This window comes from Colletes gigas, unplaced genomic scaffold (assembly GCF_013123115.1).
Source record: "Colletes gigas isolate AHSC1104 unplaced genomic scaffold, ASM1312311v1 Colletes_gigas_Sc00007, whole genome shotgun sequence".
NCBI lineage: Eukaryota > Metazoa > Arthropoda > Insecta > Hymenoptera > Colletidae > Colletes > Colletes gigas.
The window spans coordinates 963,376-985,601 of NW_025106636.1; the positions used below are offsets into that span (position 1 = coordinate 963,376).

Below are 22,226 nucleotides of genomic sequence, written 5' to 3' on the forward strand. Positions count from 1 at the left end.
TTGCAATTCTAAAAATTCACTTTTTTAAATGTATCAAACTATATCCAAATTGTAATACGAGTTGAATAAACCGACGAAATATATATATTTTTGTTTAAATTGGTTAAAGATTTGATTAACCCTTGCTAGACCACGCCTGGGTATTTTCGGGCCCAGAGCTAGATGCCTGTGTAACGATTGTTTGTATTAAAATTGATATTAATTCATTTATTTACATTAATCATAAATTTCATACCTCCCCAACAAATTTCCTTTTCAATATTTATCTATATTTACTCTTTCATAGATATAAATGAAAAATAATTTATAGTAAATATAGAAGTTGTTTAAATAAAACACAAATGACATCGTTTCTGACTGTGATTGTTTCCAAGTATCGGCTCTAAAGAAAGCTTCTTGTATATCGAAAACTGTTATGAATTTCCATGACAGGAGAAGCCGTGATTTTAATCACAATCGATTAAACGAGAAATAATAAAACTGTGGGAGTCTGATTTTCCACTTGATAGAAAGAGTACGCAGTATTTGTGCGTCTCTGTCTATTCAGTGGAAAATCGGACTCCCGCGCTTTACTGTACTGAGCATGGCTCGTACTAGAGTAACTAGAGTTACCTGTCCTTTTATTATCACGCGAAAACGAGTCTCAATTAATACAGCGCGTCTTTAACGTACACGAACAAGTATTTCTATGCAGCAGCTTTTACGACATTTTCGAATAATACCAGTATTCTAAAATAGAGTTCATAGATGTATTCTATCGTAACGTCACGGCTGGAGCATAGAGTAAGATGTTACTCTGTGACTGAAGTACATATGAAATTGTGTTTGTATATATGTAGAGCAAATGTCAGCAAAAATAAGTTTATAGGTTATAACAGAACTTTTTAACCTTTTGTAAATATCCTATTACACGAAATTTATTAAGTTATATTCTATTTTCGTTGCGCCGCCAAGATGCCACGCTCCATTAACGCTAAAGACAAAATAGAAGAAGTAAGTATACTTCTACGGTTCCCGTAAACGTTGTTTACGCTCTTTTATCGCGGGCTTCGAGTATAAACTTTTATGTTTTGACAGATGCAAAACATAGACGATATCGTTTCTGACTTTGATTGTATCAAAGTATCGGCTCTAAAGAAAGTTTCTCGCATATCGGAGAGACTGAAAGACGGGATTTTAATTGGTTCAAATTCGACGGCGATCAAAAACGAGTCAAAGAAATCCGAGAATATAGAAAATGAACAGAATATATGCAATATCAAACCTTCGCAGAAGCCCGGTCAAATGCAGAATAATAAAATCTCTATGCAGAGTGGCATAACATTCTCAATAAAAAAAATCTTTTTAGAAAGCGAATATCAGAGGAAGGAAGAAGTTTGGGTAAGAAGAATATCAGGCGACTGTTATTTCGCTTGAAATATAGGCCCAAGCCCTTAACGTTACAGAGTCCAAAACGAAAACATTCTATCTTAGGCGCGTTTAACAAATTTGATAACAAAATGTATTATTTTTGTATTGTTAGAAGGAGATCGAGCGTCACTGCCAGCATATGAAGGAAAGCGGAGAAGCTATAAAAGAGCATATGGAAATATCTCGCTCTCACATGGCCAAAGAACGCGAGCGTAAAAGTAAAGAGAATTATGCATATATATTGGCGGAGGAAAAGATTGTAGAGCAAGAAGAAATACGTAAAAGACTGGAACGGCAAATGGAACTCGAAGAATATAGAAAAAGAATGAAAGAAAAAGAGGAGTTGACTAAAAAAATAATGACCTTTAGAAATGCGTTTAAAACCATGTATTGCGACATTATAACTCTCTCTGAAAATTGTAGAGACGAGAGTTCTGTTACTAACGTATTATCTTCTTACACTGTGAAATTACAAGACTTGCATAATCAAATGGAGTGTATAAATGAGAAAGTTAAGGTAAGAAATAACGCTGAAAAACATTTTTAAACGATTACGTTCGTAAACATAACTTGCGTATTCTATGCACAGGCAGGGGATGTAACATCCGCCGATTTGAATGTTACAGAAAAAATGGTTGATCTAATCGGTGAAATATTGTCTGCTTTTAAATCGGAAATAGGTGAGAAATTTCTGTGATTTTTTATTTTCTGTAACTTCGATGAAAATGCGATACGTATAATTTTTATATATTTTAGAAAGGATAAACTCTCAGTACGAAGCAAATTTAGCTAATATGGAAAGTGCAAAGCAATGCCACGTACAATCCGAAGTTTTACAAACCCAAACAATTGACAATACTGAAAATAATTGTGAGGCAATTGCTCCAGTATTGACGAGCATTAGCGATATTCAAAATAATGAAGACAAACACGAAGGTAAAGATATTACAAAAAAAAATATACAAATAACAGACAGTTTGATCCCCTTTAAATATCCCTTCGATTGAAGAAAAATGAATAAACATTTTGTTTCTGTTGTCAGATCATGTGTACGAATATGTCGATAAGGAATTTTTACAAATGTACTTGAATAGCCAACAATGTTTGGAGAATTATGCAAAGAGTTATCAGGAACTTCTACAGTCTGCGAGTATGAAAAAGTTTCGATTCGAATGTCAGAAAGCGATAAATATACCTATAAATGCAATCTCTAGTTTCGACGAACGGCATCTTAGAGACAAATACGACAGATTACATAATCTTCTAATGGGAAAATCGTCGCCAAATATCAATCAACATCCGGAGGGGCCGGCATTCTGCAAAGATGTTTTGGCTAAAAAAATAGTTGTACGTAATTTTATACAGCTTTCGTACAATTTGTATTAAGGGAGGACATACTTTTAACGAACTGTACCGAATGTAATATATATTTTTCAACAGAACCAAGGTGAAACGTTAGTTTCGAGCAAACCAAAAATGGCATTTCCAATAGCCGCGATAATCGTAGCACTTTGGAACGATCATTCTGATTTCGGCGATTTGATTCTATCACATTTTCATACCTCTTGTCCGTTCACGATTCCCGTGTTTCTGCCGAAAATCGCAGACCAATCGAACGAAAATTATTACAAGTCGTTGGGATATAAATATAACGATGACGGCACGATCGAGACGTATGAGAAATTTGTGAAAAGAATGTCTGGTTTAATGAGATTATACGCTTCAATTACTATCACGTCGCAAAGAAAAGGCATTAATAAAACTAATCCACACGGACTTCAAAATGCGTGGCGATGGCTAGCCGCTGTTTTAAATATCGGTAATTAAGCTGCGGTAAAACATGAATAATTAAGTTGTATTATCGTTGATGTGTATAATTTCGTTTCAGAACCGCAGATAGACGTAACGGATCTTTGTGCAACCCTTTTATTGGACATGCTGGAAGTGGCGGGGGCTGCACTGTGGACCGCGTACCCAAATCAGTTTCATAAATTATTGATTTTATTGTCGGAAGAATATTGTCCGCACATGCAAAGTGTGGGATGCATCGGCGGTGGGCCGTTGGTACGGCTCAACGAATTTTTGAAGAATAGTTTAACGAAAGGTTTCATACCACCCCCCGACGGTCAACTTCCTCCAAATTTCTGGTGATCTTGATTTCGCTTTAGCTCTTTTTGATTTGCATTAGATATCTCTTCTTTACAAGAGGTTTTTTTGATAACGTTTTACGTTCACGTGTTGGACGAACTATTTTCGAACCGATCTGTTGTAGATTTTAATAGTCTTTGAAGAGAAATTGTTTCTGACTAATTTGTATATACAGGAAGTACTTGATTATCGTACTTATAAAAACCGCGCGAAGGACAAGAAACGTAATGAATTTAAAAAAAAAAAATCGAATATTTTCATCGTGTATGTCTATGTATGTGTAACGTAATAGAAATAACCTTTAGTAGTATGGTATGCTTGCAACTACAGATTTTCTATTGTTCTTCGCGAATGTTCGTAATACTGTCCATCCCATTCGCCATTTTGAATTGTATTTAACATGATAAGCTGTGATTTGTTTTCCTGGATATCTGTAAATTGAATAAAAAAAAAAAACGTGATTTATTGCATACAAAAATTGCATCATGGAAACGGAAATTTGTTTCTATATTCATTTCCCTCCTCTTGAAAATTTCAACCGTTTACCTATCACTGAGATATTGATCGAATATTTATCTCTAATTCTATTTGAAACTAAATATTAAACTTTTCTTTAGGAAACCGTCCGATAAGTATATTGTAAAATACAAATATTAATTCATTCGTTGAAACGTTAGTAACTTTTTAACAAAGCCTCCATCAACAAAATTGGTATCCTTGATTTTCGTCTTATTTTGGTCTCTAGAATCCCCCATTAAAATCTTTCCCAAGGGTGGCCGACACACCCTGCATATACAAATACGACATACATTGGTAACGAGTGATATTTATACGTTTTGTAACTTTAAAATGCTAGGATTAAAAATGTAACCTCAACAAACGTAATAAGTTGAATGTACGATGAAAATGGTGACTGATACGGTAGATCACGCATACGTGACACTGGCCAACGTCTGCTAGCTCGCAAAGTCACGTATACGTGACAGCGGCCGCCAAAGTGTTAAGCACGAAGACAAATTAAAATTCCGTGGATCTAGCGCTAAATAAAACGGTGCAATTTGCTTCGAACGAAATAAAATTCATTCATGGCCATGTTTCTGCTTCTGTCCGGATAATTACTTACCGCTATTCTTTATTCTTGTTTCAAACAACAAACAGCCGAGTCTTGACCGTGAGCGTGAAATTTTCGATTCCGCTTCGCAGCGCAACAGATGCAAATGGAACTTTCTTCCTCGCAGACGCGTGTCCTGGCATTACTTGTGCCAAGGTCATTGATTCCTCCAACAGTTCCGGCTTAGTTTCTGGGCCAGGTTAACCGACACAGGAGAGTTGCCAACGTCGGCCGGAATACCATCGTCAACTACAACATTGACACATCTTGATACGACCGTTTGGAACAGCGGGATAACCAATTTTTAATTCACGAACAACGAATAAAAATTTTCGACTCTAGGTTCTCGATTACTTAGGTTATCCAGATATCGATTAAAAGAACCCGACGATAGATTCTGAATTGCAAATAAAAAGTAAAGTTGGTTTGCAACACGCGATTCTACTTTGACTTCGACCACAAGTAGAAAAAGAGAATTATGGCCAGACGCCCCAGCCAAATCGTATTCGATCGCATGTCTTCAAATTCAGTTATCTGGAAAATGGCGACTCGAACGCGAAAACTGTTATTTGTTATTTTTTAATTAGTTTTGCACGTAGAATTACTCAAAACTTTCGATCCGTTGATTCAAGTAACTATTCAATATTCCGTAGAAATACCTCTGCGAGCCGCATCTGGCACGAGTTTACAACAAATATATCGTCGAATTATTTTCTAAATTTCATTTGCATACTTAACCACGGTGGACGATATTCGCCGCGAGCGACTCTGTGCATACAAAAAGCTGAATTTCTAATGTTGAATAAACAGAAATTAGAATAATTTGGAAGTGTGCTATCCTTTTGTCCCGCGGTGTAATTATGATGTAAATGCGAGCGTTCGAATACTTTCGTGCGTACAAGTTCCAAGCGCCTTCGAATTCTATCGGCCGCCTGACAGCGTTCGAGTTCTTCGGGATGACGTCAGACGCCGCAGCACGGAGTCAGATGACGAGCCACGACTATGATCGCGTACGATGACGTTGGTGAGGCAAGGCAAGGTAAGACAACGGCGTACTCAAGAGGAGGAAGGAATAACAGGAATCTCGTTTCGTTGGCTCCTGGTTGGCCAGTTCTTTCCAGCGCCTCGTAACGTAAACCTCGCGGTTCCCGGCGTTGTCAACTGTGCTAGAAACGGTAGTCGCGCCGTGTGGCCCCGCTAAACGACTTCCTTCTCGTAAATCGTTCGCGGTGAATGACAGTGGTCCGCTCGCCGGTTTACGGATCGTCGCGGCGAAATTAATCCTCGCTCTTTGCCGGTCGATCCGCGTACGCAGCGAATTCACGTGATTCCGATTCGGTACGGCGCCGCGAACGACTCTCGACGTGTTCTTCTCGCCGTTGAAACTGAAATAAAAAAAAAAAACAGAAATAAGCACTATGGGAAATCTAACACGAAACGTTTTTGGCTGCACGGTAATCTCGAGCGCCGTTTCGCCTATGTGGATAAGCGCTATGCGACGCGTTCATGCGGACAAGTTAAGTATCTCCTTAAACATCTTTGCCCGCCGATTCTATCCCACCGACGTATCGCGGGCAACAGTTTTCTTACCTTCGTGACAGTATCCGTTATTTATAGCGTATTACGATACACGCGTCGCGTTCGAGAATTCGAACGCGCGAAGGGCAACGCGACCATTTCACGACGGAAAATGTTTTCCAGGACGGGTCGGCGATTGGAAATTTATTAATATTTTAAGCACATAAAAAATCCGCGACCGACCTCTGTACCACTTTGCGTTACTCGTTATCACGACACTTCGGGTTCGGCGCAAACACTTGTTTCAATAAAGTATACGTCAATCGCTAATTTTGACTCTTTTTTTCTTTTACACGCACAGTGCGTGTCGTTTCTATGAAAATTCGGAATGAAAGTGATTTCTAAGTTTTCAGAAAAGTAGATCGATCGACTCATCATATGAATATTTTCGTTATTTTTACTTAAAGTTACGATAAATTTCTAAATCTGAACAATTCAAATTTACTGTTTCTCTATCGGTAGTTTATGATATGAGAATTTGTCGAGTATAGACTTCAATTCTTTTGCCTTTGTTCGTCGTTGGACACGCTGTACAATGTTATTGATGATATTCACATATTATAATACACCTCCATGATTTGTGTAGATAATAGTAAAAATTGCAACGCAATGGAAACTGGAGCTAGTCGATTCCGTCGAAGCGTTCTACTTTGGCTTTTCTGTATCCGGTAGTCGATTATCTACTACAAGTACAATACTTTTACATTTTATAAACAATTTGGAAAAGTATTCACGCTGATAGAGTCAATTTTTTCCGACTGAGACACGTATACTCGAGTGGAAAACTGTACCGTAGAAGATTTAATACGTTCGTCCCGTCTGTTTATATAGTTTATATATTTTATATTGTATTATTGTATACGAGGGAAACCAAACTCGTAAATAAAATATATTATTATTGTTTAATTTTACCATGTTGATTCGACTACCCTCTTCTAACACTTTGAATGGCCGATGTTTCAGAAGAGTTTTAACTGTTTCTTGACCTGAAATTTTGCAATTCGACATTTTATAAATACTCAAATAATTTCACGTAGTTTTATCATCAAACAAACGTGCAAATATAAATTTTATCAATTCACGTACCTTGTCGGTATCGTCGTAAATATTAGAGAGAGTGTCTCTATTCTAAATGGTTCAGTTATCCTTTCGGTTAACTTTTAGAAGGTCGTTGAATTTGTTCTTTTATGTACTATAAAAACGTAAAAAAAGAAATACAGGGTGTTCGACTACCCCTGGGAAAAATTTTAATGTGGTATTCTAGAGGCCAAAATAAGACGAAAATGAAGAATACCAATTTATTGATGGAGGCTTCGTTAAAAAGTTATTAACAATTAAATTCAAAAATTTCAAATCGTTCTGGAAAAATTATTTTCGGTTGCAGGGGTCAATTATAATCGTTTTTGGTGAATAGACATACCCCCGAAATCCTACCCACTTTCTAGAAAAAAATTCGAGAACGGATGATTTTCGACAAAATTAAAAAATTTCAAATCGTTCTGGAAAAATTATTTTCGATTGCGGGGGTCAATTATAACCATTTTTGGTCATTAGACATACCCTCGAAATCCTACCCACTTTGTAGAAAAAAATTCGAAAAGGTATGATATTTTTCGACGGAAAAAAAAAATTTCAAATCATTTTGGAAAAATTATTTTCGGTTGTGGGGATCAATTACAATAATTTTTGGTGAATAGACATACCCTCGAAATCTTGCGCATTTTCGAGAAAAAAATTCAGTACGAGCGGAACTTTAAACATTAATAACTTTTTAACAAAGCCTCCATCAACAAATTGCTATTCTTGATTTTCGTCTTACTTTGGCCTCTAGAATCCCCCATTAAAATTTTTCCCAGGGTTGGTGTTCTATTTAAAAAAATTTCGAACACCTTGAAATCTCGTACAGAAAGGAAGATATTTAGGCGATTCCATTTAGGCGGGCTTACTTCTTCATTCTTAGGAACTCACATCGCAAACTATTTCTGAATCATGAATTTATGGGAATTGAAATTTTCGATTAACTTTGTTTGAACGACTCGATGAACTATTAACTGCTTTCTATATTAACTTGAGATAGTTTTCTCTAATGGCATTATAGATCAAAATAAAGCGCACGAGGATGCTAGGAATATTATTATAAGGGATTATAAGCGTAAGGATACCATAATGATGGCGTTAAAACTGAAACGGGTAAAATCACGTACACGTGACAGCGGCCGTCAAAGCGTTGAAATATCGCCGCAACTGCCGCGAATCGAAAATTTTTACACTTCCTGTTTTCGATTTCCTTGGAACGATACAAGACGTTTTTCTCGATGGAAAATTTTTCTCGGTAAAAGTTGACCGTGCACAAAAATTTCGGTGACTTTTTTCATGAACCGTGACGGTACGATAAAAACGACGCAAACTAATTGGCCGACGATTCGCAGACTGTGCCGGGATTTACGTAACAAGTGAATTAACCAGTTACGTACGATAACGTGAATGGCGGCGACGAGAATTTATCATTGAAACAGTTTACTGAAAATCGAGGAAGCCCGTGCTCGGAACTATAGTTGTTTGGAACAGGATACGAGACGAATAACAAATTCGCGAAAGCAGCTAATTAATTCAGAAAGTAACTAGTATTTAAATATATACATCGTTAATATTATAAGGTGCTTTAACTTTTTTTTTCTTGTTTCTTGTGTAAAATTTATAGTTACCTACAGTGCTGAACAAAGGCGTTGGCAAAAAATAGAATAAACAATATATTACCGTCGTTAACAATTTGTTATAACGTACAATCGGTGAAGTTGAAGATTTAACCTGTAACAAGCAAAAAAGAAATTTAATCGTTTAACGTATATTGCTAACAAATAATATTTATGAGTTCTGTTAACTTTAACTATGGAATTTAAAACTCATCGAATCGACGGAGTCCTGTAAGTCCAGTGTTAATGGAATACTTATGTTTCTTTCTAGGATGTCGTGTATTTTTTCTGCAAGAATCTTGAGAGAAACGAAGGAAGGAATTTAAAGTTTGGACTTGGTTACGAGAAGTGCGTCCGGATGAGGTCTTCATCGGCCATGATCGAATTTTCTCGGGTCGGTGGGACTTTCGTCCGTTTGCAAGACTCGTTTGATGCATCGACGATAATATACATTGAAGACGGTGCATAGAAATCCGAAGGCAACCTTGAAATAAAGAATTTGTTTAGAAATGAGATAGCGAAGAATAGGTGTATGAGATTCGCCGATGGGTGAACCTAACTTTTATGAAATAAATCTAAATTAATTTGTACGTCGCTAACTGATCGAAAAACAGCCTACGATTTTCGGTCATTAAATCTTCGAATAACTCTTGGTTACCGTCTTAAAAGTTACTTATTTTTTCGAATTTCTTTTTGTTGTCCAAAGTTCCATGCGTTCGTAGAAGTTACAAAAATTTACGAAATACTCGCAAGAGTCGTATAGGAGAACTAGATGGACTCATCAGTCAGGCTTTCCAGCAGATCCTGCCTTAGACGACTGGAACATTGGGAAGTTGTTCGAGGAATGTACATACTATATAACCGAGGGGTCGGTCGAGCGCTTGTGAGAGCGCGACCCCTCTGGTGGCGAGTATGGGAGGCGACGCCACACTTTCATCCTGATAAATTACGCTAAATTCGCAGCCATTAACTCGCTGGTGCTTCGTCGCGAGTAACACCAATTACCAGGACTCGCCACAAGGAGGTTGCTGCGAGCGGAGATCCGAAGGAACATTTTTCCACCTATTTCCCTTTTATACGCATGATTCTTCCGCCCAAAATTACTAAACTAAAAGAGATAGTAGTTATCAAAGTTCCATGTATGTGTTGGAATTACCTACTGTTACAAATTTAATAATAAACAAATGTTACCTTGGGCTTAAGTAAAATTGTCCAGATCCTCTTCTCGGATAATACTCCACTACTTGCATTCCAACAGGGAAATGATCGAATAACACATTTACACATGCGAGCATAGGATTTATCTAAATACTAAATAAATCTAATTTAACAAAACCTTGTTACAACTACAACTAATTGTTTCTACGCTTCATTAACTACGTTTTCATTACCTTAATTTATGCATTAATATAAGCAAGTACCGGAAACGATAGTTCCGTTGGTCGTTTCGAAAATATATGGCACCATTTATAAATTGGGATTCTACCTACTAAAATATTAACAGGAGCACAGAATGGGAAAGGAGGCGATGAACGAGACTAAAGTAGAGGTATGCAATGTGCAACAAAGATAGAAAATATCCCGCAAGTTTTTCTAGCGACAGCGCCACTCTACCTTACCGAGCGGGAAAATCGGGATTTAGTTCCCAGCGTTTCCGTTAAATTAACATTGTTTTATTTATCACTAGAAAACCAAGATACACAAGCTGTTAAAAAAATTACTTGTTAATAATAAAGTTCTTGGTAAACGTATTGGATTGCTATTCCTGCGAATTAGGCTTACTAATGAGAGAATCCGATTCGTGTATCAAGAACTTTAAACAATTCAAAAAATATAAAAAAATATGTAAAAGCAACGATGCTAGAGATATACAAGTTAAAGAATAAAAATATGCTAAGGCTGAAATGTTGATAGAATTATTAATAATTGTTTAAAAGCGCAAAAAGCTCTTTATTCAATTTTAAGATATCTCACTTGCAAAACACGTCACTAAATTTGAAACTGTACTGTATCTACTATAGTTATTCTTTATGATGTTTAATAAATAGAAGCGAGAACTAAAAAATTATTGATTTAATAATGGAGGAAAGTAATTCAACGAAACAAGTAGACGAAGAAAATTCAAAGGAAATTAATTGGAAAGATTTGGTAGGCTGGGAAATCTCTTTAATATACATATAACCTAAATGCAACAAATTGCTTCGCGTATTTCTATTCAAAAAACAATGATGAAAGAAATAATAATAGCAATGTATTGTTAGGTACAACCGTGGTGATTATTTTTAACAATTGAAGTAATCAAAGAAGTATTATTTAGATTGTAACATAACCTAAAAAATGAGAAAATAATTTTTAAATACTTTTCAGAACCCATAAAAAATTATTCTATATTTTCTTTATTATTTTATGGTTATATACTTCCATTGTATTTAAAAGAAAATAATATGACAACAGAGTTATATTATTTTCAACGATTATTTCTTTATAGGGAATTGTAGATGCTTTGTGTAAAGCATGCGAAGATTTAAAGTGGAAAACTCCTACAAAAATTCAGTACGAAGCTATTCCACTAGCACTACAGGGTAAATTTAATAACATGCGATTGAAAGTCTAAAACTAAAATATCGTATTGGTACGTTACTTTTTAAAATGTGTATTTTGTAGGCAAAGATATAATAGGATTGGCAGAAACTGGTTCTGGTAAAACTGCTGCGTTTGCTATCCCCATATTACAGGCGTTATTAGAAAATCCTCAAAGATATTTTGCCTTAATTTTAACACCTACCAGAGAACTAGCATTTCAAATATCGGAACAATTTGAAGCTTTAGGTAAAAGCTACATTTATTTTGCTATTTTGGGATACGTGTTTCCGTTACTTCTGATGATTGTATTACATTCTAGGGTCAAGTATCGGTGTAAAATGTGCTGTAATAGTAGGTGGCATGGACATGATGTCTCAATCATTGTTATTAGCAAAAAAACCGCATGTCTTAATAGCCACTCCAGGAAGATTGGTCGATCACTTGGAGAACACTAAGGGTTTCAATTTACGTTCATTAAAATTTTTGGTAATTGTTAATATTTTCATGCTACCCCTAACTACAATCAAAACAAAATATCTAATATTTGTACTCGATATTTTATTTTTACAAGGTGATGGACGAAGCAGATCGCATTTTGAACTTAGATTTCGAAGTCGAGGTAGATAAAATTTTGAGAGTAATTCCTCGAGAAAGGAGAACGTTGCTATTCTCGGCAACAATGACCAAAAAGGTCCAGAAACTACAACGAGCGTCTCTGCAGAATCCAGTTAAAGTGGAAGTATCTACAAAGTACCAGACTGTTGAGAAATTGCAACAATACTATATATTCATTCCAGTTAAATTCAAGGTACAAGTAACTTTGTTATCAAATATTTACCAAACTCTTTACATTCATTCTCATATTTTAGGACGTATATCTAGTTCATATTTTAAACGAGCTAGCGGGCAACAGTTTCATGATCTTTTGCGCGACTTGTAACAATACGGTCAGAACAGCTCTTCTTATACGAAACTTGGGATTTACTGCTGTTCCATTACACGGACAAATGTCGCAAAACAAAAGAATAGCCGCTCTTACTAAATTCAAGGCAAAAAATCGATCTATTCTCATTTCTACAGACGTTGCCAGCAGGTAAACATTTCTATACAGGGTGTTCGGCCACCTCTAGCAAAAATTTTAATGAGCGATAGTAGAGGCCAAAATAAGACGAAAATCAAGAATACTAATTTGTTGATGAAGGCTTCGTTGCAAAGTTATTAACATTTAAAGTTCCGCCTGTAGAATGACAATCCGGTAAACAGCTGCGTTCGCGCGGACGGTTGCGGCAGGCGAGTGCTAGTGGTTCTCACGCAGCATGAAAAATTCTGCTTACCGACATTATCGACAGCCTTAGATTTTTGTCCACTTATGGGAATGCGAACACCTTACGTTGAATAAGATTCAACCTGTCTTATGAAAATCCAGAAGGGCATATCAAAACTCGTCCGACGAGATTTTCACAGAGAAAGGGTGAATGCCAGTTCCAATACACAATGTTGTGAACAAAAATCACCCACATGCGATTATACACGCCCCACGATTGTCCACAGTGTCCACAAGTATCCACAAATAATCCTTTCAGGCACTAACCACTATGCAATTAAGTAAACACGTACCGCGATTATGTTATTCGTGAATGTCTACGTGTACGTGTATCACGATTCTTCCGAGTTACTTACGAATAAAACTGTTATTAATTTTTCAAATACACTTCAATTTAAAAATGTAAAAAGGAATCGCAGGATAAATGAAATTTTCGCATCGATTTACGTTCACGGCGAAGAATGTAACAATACTAGCAGCTGACTGTGCCATCGATCGACGAGGTTCAGAGAAACATATGCCGAACAGGCCCCGATTCTACGTCACTCGCCTCGCTTATCTCTCTCACACACAGCGGAGACAAAGGGCAGCATCGGCACGTGTTCGGCCAGCTAGTCAGTCGTAAAACAGTATCAGTCAAGCTAGTTCACGCGACACATTTCAGTTATGTATTAAGTAGCATGTAAGAAATACAGTGATATAAACAATCAGCGAATACTTATTAAATTCCTGTTTACATTTTTAAATTGAAGTGTATTTGAAAAATTAATAACAGTTTTATTCGTAAGTAACTCGGAAGAATCGTGATACACGTACACGTAGACATTCACGAATAACATAATCGCGGTACGTGTTTACTTAATTGCATAGTGGTTAGTGCCTGAAAGGATTATTTGTGGATACTTGTGGACACTGTGGACAATCGTGGGGCGTGTATAATCGCATGTGGGTGATTTTTGTTCACAACATTGTGTATTGGAACTGGCATTCACCCTTTCTCTGTGAAAATCTCGTCGGACGAGTTTTGATATGCCCTTCTGGATTTTCATAAGACAGGTTGAATCTTATTCAACGTAAGGTGTTCGCATTCCCATAAGTGGACAAAAATCTAAGGCTGTCGATAATGTCGGTAAGCAGAATTTTTCATGCTGCGTGAGAACCACTAGCACTCGCCTGCCGCAACCGTCCGCGCGAACGCAGCTGTTTACCGGATTGTCATTCTACAGGCGGAACTTTAAATGTTAATAACTTTGCAACGAAGCCTTCATCAACAAATTAGTATTCTTGATTTTCGTCTTATTTTGGCCTCTACTATCGCTCATTAAAATTTTTGCTAGAGGTGGCCGAACACCCTGTATACATTTAATTAAATATATTTAATTGCAGAGAGAAATGGTTTTGATCGACTGTATTGTTACAGGGGTCTTGATATCCCTCACGTAGATATTGTAATAAATTTCGATATACCTACGCATAGCAAAGATTACATACACAGAGTTGGTCGTACTGCACGTGCTGGCCGTTCTGGTCGATCCATTACGTTCGTGACACAGTACGACGTGGAGCTGTATCAAAGAATCGAACAATTGATATCTAAACAGCTACCGTTGTACCCCACGGTAGAGGAGGAAGTAATGGTCCTACAAGAAAGAGTAGCCGAAGCGCAACGTATTGTAAAAATGGTAAATTTTTTTTATTCCTCGCTGGTTAATCCGAATATTAATCGATCTAAGCAGAATGAAATACATTGCCGCGTTGCTTCAGGAAATGAAGGACATCGAAGATAGTAAAAAATCAGGGAAACGGAAGAGACGTCAAGACGATAACGAGGACGACGACACGGAACAGTCGTACGGTGTCAGAAAAAGAATAAAGGGGAAAAGTAATGGAAAGGGGAGAAAGGGTTGAAGGCTTAGTTTTGCTTTGTCAGACACGTTTGTTAATTCTTAATAAATAACATAAACACGAGATGATATTTTTATTATCATTGTCGTTTTGTTTTATTTATAAATCAGACCGTCGTTCCCCTCATACGTATTTTCATTCAAAACTCATAGCTTTCATTAATATCCTTAAGTAACTGTCAATTTACAAAACCACATTTTATTCCCTTTTGCAACTTTCGAACGTCTATTTTTTTTTTTTTTTTTTTTTTTATCTACATAATTAATCAAACCGACTAAGTAGTAAATCGAGCTTACACAAAAAGGAAAATTAAACGTTTCATCTTCGAACGTTCGTAAAATTAGACAAATTCGTTCGTATTGAAGAAGTCTAAGTGTACTAGTTTTGTCCGAGTAGAAGTCTTTGCACAAAACGAACGTCTAATTCCCGTAGGAGAACAATACAAGATACATAATAAAAAAAATCACAATCTTTCAACCATTGTCATTTATCACTTGTAGCAATACTTGTTAGATGATATTAATAAAGCACCGAAAGCAGATCCCATCAGCCTACACAATCAATTTAGATTTTTTTTTTTTTTTTTCTTCTTCTACTTGTACGTGTCTAGCTGAATGAATAAAGCAGAACCCGGTTTATTAGAAAATGCGAGATAAAGATTAGAAGCATGTAATATATTAAAAGACCAGCAAAACATTGTAACAAATGCAAAAGTGTTATACACAGCACACTGTTGTAAAATTTTGTAACTTTCTCCTCAAATTCTCTATAGAAAATTATGGATCAGCATTGTACAGGTTCTCGTAGTACAAAATACTCGGAAACAATACTATTCCGTTTTAACATTATGATTATAATACGATTTCTAAAGACTACAATGTTATTTAACTGTATAAAGTGGCAACAAATCCTTATCTTTCTCTCTCTCTCTCTCGTTCTTTCTATCTATCTATCTATCTCTCTCTCTCTCTCGCTCTCTCTTTTTTGTATGTAACATTGAACGGTTGCATCTGTTTTCAGACATCAGGGGGTTACAAAACGGATTTCATAAAATGTACACCAGAGAATAATGTAGTGCTGTGTAAAGTGCAAAATCCTTGATTTATTGTAATTCTGTAAGTCTTACTGACCTAACTTCCATTAATGTACTATTAACAAGCATGACACCTTCGATACACATTAACATATTGAACACTATTGAAGGGTCATTGGTATTGGGTGATGGAGTAACCATGTTGCAAAACCTTTGTAAAATGTGTTGGAAATTAAATTTGAAATTTGTTGCGAATTTGCAAACCAACAATTTACCGTAACACCATTTGTTCTCTTTTGTTTTGTTCTTTTTTTTTTGTAAAGAAATTACATCTCATCGAATGTTGCCTCTAAAGTAAATTTAAAAGAAAAAAATATAAAGAAAAGAAAAGAAAAATGAAAACCATTGCTAGGTACTGCCATGTAAACATAGCGGCCGCAATTTCATTTGTAACGAGAGTATCTGCTTAGAATATATCTATTTCATGTTTAGTAAGTAGATCTCCATTCTAGCACTAAAGTCGATCTAATGAGAAACGTCGACTTTTCTCTGTATTACTAAGGGATGCAATATGTCTAATCTCGTTGTCGAAGGCTTTTGTAATGACAAACAACACGCGTGCCAAGCGATCACTTCAATCTTTTGAAGCAAAGACTTTTTGTCTGAAATTATTTATTCCAAATGCCGATACTGCCTCACAACATTTAACAAGAAACAACTTGGAGATCAAACAGATAAGGAAATATACATATATGTACATATCAAACTACTGAAAATGTTTCTTCTTTTGCTTCGCATCGGAGATGTTTCGCATTTGGAAGTACCGACAATTTATAATAAATAAGTTCGTACAATATAGCTCTGTCTTTCACTCGCTCTCTCTCTCTATCATTCACTCTCTCTCACGCTCTCTCTAACTCTCACACTCTCTCTCTCTCTCTCTCTCTTCCACTCTTTCTCGTTCTTTCAAATTATTCATAAATACATATGAACAGTGATTATCACGAGTCGCCATTTTGACGAATACAATGCGTTGCGCGCAAGGGATTGCTGAAAAAGAATGAAATCAAGACTGCTGAATTGACAAGATGTGCGGTAGAACCAGTAGCTTACTCTGAGTACGCTACTGACAATACGTAATGATCACGTTTCTGACTTGAACGGGTTCGAGCCTCATTTGTTTTTTTCTTTTGAATCGTCGAAACGTATCTAAGTAACCTGGTCGAGAGCAAAAATCTAATGGATGGAATGTTCCGAATGCAAGGTTGTCAAAGATGTGCCAGATGTGACAAAAATTGAAACAACTTAGGTTTCATTTAAATGAGAAATAAAATATATTCCATAATATTATTATTCACTATTTCTACACATTCTGTACAGTAATTCAATTTAAGGGTTTTATACCTCAATATACTTTATACAAAAAGGCTACTTATAATCTAACATTAAGACATACCATTGCATGAGCGCCCTCCACCTTACCGCCAAACGGCAGATGGGCCGCACGCATGTTTGTACTGGTATTAAAGAGTCAGTCGTCAGCGAGTATAACTTCTTCCTCTTGTATCACACACCACACACTAAAATGTTAAAAGTGTGTCTCTGGTGCCTTTCGTATAATTACTTTTTATAGTTAAAATTTACTGTCCCCGATTAACTTACTCCATTCTTTGTGATAGTTGCATTTTTTGTTTCTTTCGATTTTCTGATTTCGTGTCTCGTTTTCTTTCTCTCGAAAATGAATATATAGAAGAGATTACCATCGCAACGTTTGAAATATAACGAAGTGCCTTCATTTCTTGCTATGCACGGAGCTTTTTCTTTCTTTTTTATTTCATTTACTCTGAGATACTCTTTACCAATAAATAAAATTATATTTTGTGAAAATATAGAATTGTAAAAAATAAAATCTATCTTTTCGATTTTTGATAATACCGGTACAGAAATAGTGCATTTCGGAGACTCCATGAGCAACAGGACTGTTAATTCAGATCCCTGTCCTCTAAGTACTTGTACTCAAATGTAAAGCCTTCTTTTTTCCTTTGCCCCCACTTTTCATAATCAAAATAAATGTAGGTTCCCTGAAATAATTACATTACGCTTACGGTAAGCTTCTCCTTTACATCGGGACTCGTAGAATTTTATTTTTTTCCACTCACCTGTTCATACTCTTCGTTGATTACTTTCGGTTCCTCGTGTCTTTGAAACCACATCATATACTTAGTGTGAAACCTCCAACTTTGTTTTTTTAGAGCTTTTGCAGCCAGGTACTGGCCCTTAGAACCTTCCATGTAATAAAATATGAAAAATAATGTTTCCGTTGAAAGACGTTGAAAGAACTCGACAGTGTCAGAATGGGGAAGTTGGACCTAAGAAGTAAAATAAACATTACCAAAACTACAAAGGACATAAAAATTAAATAATTCTATTTCTCGAGGTGCGATCAACTTAAGATTATCAACTAATGATACAATTGTACCTGTTGATAGTAAGGAGGCGTTGGACACAGATTTCTTGGTAAATATGATCGCAAACGCTCGGAATCAGACGGATGAGGCATGTGATAGTAAGCGGCCTCCATCATCTGGAACTGTAGCTGATGTTCTTTTTGAAGAGGTACCGGCCCGAGCGGCGCAACGCCGAGCAAAGGAGGAATTTGTGCTTCCAATGTGGCGTTATTGTTGTTATTGTTCGCTTTAGTACTATCAAAGATGTTTCTATTCGACTCGGACGGCGGTATTTCCAAACCTGCTCGGACAATTACTTGTTGGGCTATGGATTTCAAAGAGGACATGCCATCAGGAAGCTTAGGGATGAGACCATTGGCAGTGGATGGTGCTGGCGAGCAGGAATTTGCAGGCAGAGGCGAAGACCTACTGCTGACTGACGATTGTGGCGAAGAAGATGGTGGTATCGGCGTCGTCATTTCGGTTTCGCTGTTGTGATTCTGATTCTGTTGATTGTGCAACACGTGTGTCGTCGGTATGGGCGCAGGATTATTGTGCTGCTGTGAGATCGTTTGTGGCACATTCGAGGTAACGCTGGACGTGGACGAAGACGACAATAAACCATTTTCGCTGCTGTGAGCTATAAATTTAAATAATAAATCGTCAGGCTACCGAGCATACCCATCATCGCGGTAGTTCTTTATCGATAAGTCATGTTTCACAAATTACTTACAGGATGTTTTACTAGAGGTAGAATGGATGGCTTGTGAATTACTATGCGAAGCAGCTACTGTGGCAAAGTTGCCTGCATTAGTTGTTGCAATATGATTACTTGTAGAACTAGGCGAGTTATGGCTAGGTGTCATGGGAATGGTCTTGCTTGGAGTGCTGCTCGACAATAAATTCGACTTTATAGTGGCAGTGCTTCCCGTGGTTGGAATGCTCGCCTGTGAATTTAATAGTGGCCTGACTGCTGTAGGTTTCACAGGCTAAAATAAAAGTATTCGATAATGATCTACATGTTATCAATTATTGCAACTACTAATATATTAATATATATATATATGTATATCGATATAATGAACCGCCGAAAAAACCATATCGTTGAACCTGATTTAATTACAATGATATATATATATATACCTTTGTTTTCTTGTCATTATCCGTAGAACTATCGCTCGAATGGTTGTGCATTGTGGAACTTAATGGAGGTGATGGTATGGGCGAAGTACCAGAATTAGTCGAGGTTGGTGTACCTCCAGTCTCATTGCTATTGTTACTGTCTGTAGTTGCTGATGAAGGAATACCAACTCCAGACAGCTCTACTTCGTCGAGACCAATAATATCATCATAAATATATTCGTTCTCCTCAAAATCAGGTTCCTGTGAGGATTCAATATAATACTCTACGTCATCTTTTATCCTCTTAATCTGTGGACCACGAAACAAATAAAGATTAAATAATTATAAGACTTTCGGAACATCAAAATGCAACGAAATTTTAATCAATCGTTATCGCGTCGTTTTATTGGCACACTTACAGTATTAACTTCAACAGACATATTGTCCAACATGCGTAACAATGTTTCCAATTTACGGATATGGTAACGGTGTTTATCAAGCTTTCCTTTTAATTCATCCATTCTATCCTGCTTATCTTTATCTAACCTTTTTTTCTTTCCAGCGAGCAATGATTCTATCTCGGATTCGAACGTATCCAGCTGTATCCAAACCAATTAAAAGCAAATTATACTTGTTACAAGAAAATCTTTCTTTAATCCGATCTAACGCAATCTCCTTTCTCATACCTGAAGATTTAAAGCATCTATGGAATTTGCAAGCCAATTGCTAACTTCTTCTCTTTCTTTTTGAGCTGGATCAAGTTTTTGAGCTGCTCCTAAACCTTCCTTCGAATATGCTTTCGTTTTTGTTTCTCTCTCTACAACTTTAAACCTTTCCATTTGCTGAAAAGAATATATTATATTCTTAGTACACGTTACGACTCTTTCAATTTTTATTTCTCGATGCGAACTATGCTTACAGTTTCTATTAACTTCCTATACTCAAGAAGCGTAGTTTTATCCTTAATCTCGCCTGACGCAAGCCAGGTTTTGATCTGATCACGTAACCTCTGGAGTTTTTTGATTTCTTTCTTAAGGTCTGCTTCATATTTCTCCTTCTGATTGCTGTTCGTAGCATTATGAACCTTCTGCCAAATGTCCTCAAATGTCTCTACACCTTCTGTTACTTTTTTAAGGCACCGATCTATTTCACCTAAAAATTTAAGAAACATACATACATTAGTCTACATGATTATACAAGGCGTAAGCATACATTATCTATCGCTAACATTTATCTATATTCAACTTTGTTTTTACAAATTGTAATAAATTAAAAAACACATTAATTTTATTAACAAATATAAACACACATCTAAAACTACTATTACAAAAACTTAACATACAAAAAATAATTAATCAAACAGAGGATAATTCTTATAATAACACGTATATTTTCAGTCAATCGGAAAATAAACAACCTTTTATAATGTACAGTCGCTAAATAATTTATTTGATTATTTCAAGTTTTGTAAAGTGGAATGCCTACTAAGGTACAATGCGCAGTAATTGTTTCAAACATTCAACTATATACACAAAACTTAAACACTACGAGCAATTTAACTGGAAAAGTAATGGGTGCAATAAAACATTGTGAATACCAGTGAGAACTCTTTATTTTTTCATTATGAACTTCTTTAAGGATTATTAAAAAAAAAAATTATTCGTAACACAAAGTGAATAGTAATATAGAAAATCTTATCGTACATTACTTTATACTTAAGCAACTTATGTTAGAGACTTATACTGACAAATACTTTACAAATGCACTGTATCGTACCACTATACATGATGTACCGTTCTAATGAAATGTTGAATGGTTTAAAAGGTTATGCTGACATAAGAAAGCAGCATTAGATTGCCATAAGTATAGTTCATATCAGAAAGAATAAACTTCTATCAAAGAAACGTGTGAAAAGTTGAACAGAACATACCAATCCATCATACCCTGGCAACCTGTACCAACTGTCAGGCACAGCCTGCATGCAAATAGATAACGCGAGTTAAAAATAGGCTGCTACTAGTCGCAAATATAAGCGTTTAAACCGGTAGAGAAACTGCAGGACGCGAAGCAAGATCGTAGGCAAAGTTGTAGTGGTGCAGGGTCATAACAAAATTTCTAAATGTAAACATGCTGGAAACATTTTCTCCTCACCTTGCAACTTTCTCGTCGCAGCCATGGCTATGTAAACATGTGATACAATAATTCATGCATAGTCTAGACGTAATGGAAAAAGTACGGAACAATTTTACGGGACAAATAGTCGCTGAACTATTATTCCCTGTATAATATGGGAGGCTCGGCCACAAGATGGCTTCCGTTTTCAAATGACAACGTCCGACCGTCCGTGAACGAGCTGTGTTGATGCTTGCTCTATTTTTCCGTCAATCTCTTAACTTCGACGGTAAACAACATACGCTACGTATAGTCGTAAATCGACAACACATAAAAATACACAAAAAGTGATAGCATCAACAAATGATATATATGAAATACTGAATAAATGAGATGGTGTATTATGCATTGGCGCATTCACACATTCTACCTAACGCACATACTCAATGCATTCGTGTTCATAAACCAATCGAAATACGCTTAAACCTTTCGACGGATTCGCAACAATCACAACCGCCCGGCGTTCTTTCACAAATATCTACGATAATGTACACACACGTTTCATTGAAAACGATATAAATTGATAAAAATTCTAGTAAGATGGTAACAATTATAAAATACATTCAACGAACATACAATTACGCTTAAAAAGTATTCCGAATATTATAAGTCACGAATAAAGTAACTGAAAATGTAAGAAAATACTATTGATCGAACAATTTGAATTTTTGTGGAAACTGACGAAATATAGGATATGAAT

At 36.2% G+C, this 22,226-nt stretch overlaps 3 protein-coding genes across 4 annotated transcripts; 2 read left to right on the forward strand and 1 right to left on the reverse strand.

Moving 5' to 3' along the window:
- The first annotated feature begins 700 nt into the window (after positions 1–700).
- Positions 701–3,956, forward strand: LOC122396118 (nucleoporin GLE1). Its single transcript, XM_043394248.1, has 8 exons — positions 701–993; positions 1,078–1,380; positions 1,523–1,927; positions 2,000–2,090; positions 2,167–2,346; positions 2,453–2,757; positions 2,851–3,229; positions 3,299–3,956. The coding sequence occupies exons 1-8, from the start codon at positions 955–957 to the stop codon at positions 3,559–3,561; spliced, it is 1,965 nt and encodes a 654-aa protein (XP_043250183.1). The 5' UTR covers positions 701–954; the 3' UTR covers positions 3,562–3,956.
- A 6,974-nt stretch (positions 3,957–10,930) lies between these two features.
- On the forward strand, positions 10,931–14,883 carry LOC122396108 (probable ATP-dependent RNA helicase DDX47). The gene is made up of 8 exons (XM_043394235.1): positions 10,931–11,088; positions 11,429–11,522; positions 11,605–11,769; positions 11,843–12,009; positions 12,095–12,331; positions 12,393–12,616; positions 14,268–14,529; positions 14,612–14,883. Exons 1-8 carry the CDS (start codon positions 11,020–11,022, stop codon positions 14,753–14,755), a joined length of 1,362 nt encoding a protein of 453 aa, XP_043250170.1. The 5' UTR covers positions 10,931–11,019; the 3' UTR covers positions 14,756–14,883.
- A 2,615-nt stretch (positions 14,884–17,498) lies between these two features.
- On the reverse strand, positions 17,499–21,879 carry LOC122396093 (CCR4-NOT transcription complex subunit 3). 2 transcript variants are annotated; one of them, XM_043394214.1, is made up of 9 exons: positions 21,506–21,879; positions 20,274–20,506; positions 20,041–20,196; positions 19,774–19,953; positions 19,376–19,663; positions 18,966–19,221; positions 18,265–18,872; positions 17,945–18,154; positions 17,499–17,866 (listed from the first exon to the last, which is right to left on the reverse strand). In XM_043394214.1, exons 1-9 carry the CDS (start codon positions 21,528–21,530, stop codon positions 17,768–17,770), a joined length of 2,055 nt encoding a protein of 684 aa, XP_043250149.1. In that variant the 5' UTR covers positions 21,531–21,879; the 3' UTR covers positions 17,499–17,767. The 2 variants fall into 2 exon arrangements, with proteins under 2 accessions (XP_043250149.1, XP_043250150.1); XM_043394215.1 differs by lacking the exon at positions 21,506–21,879 and adding an exon at positions 21,131–21,201.
- Positions 21,880–22,226: the final 347 nt, after the last annotated feature.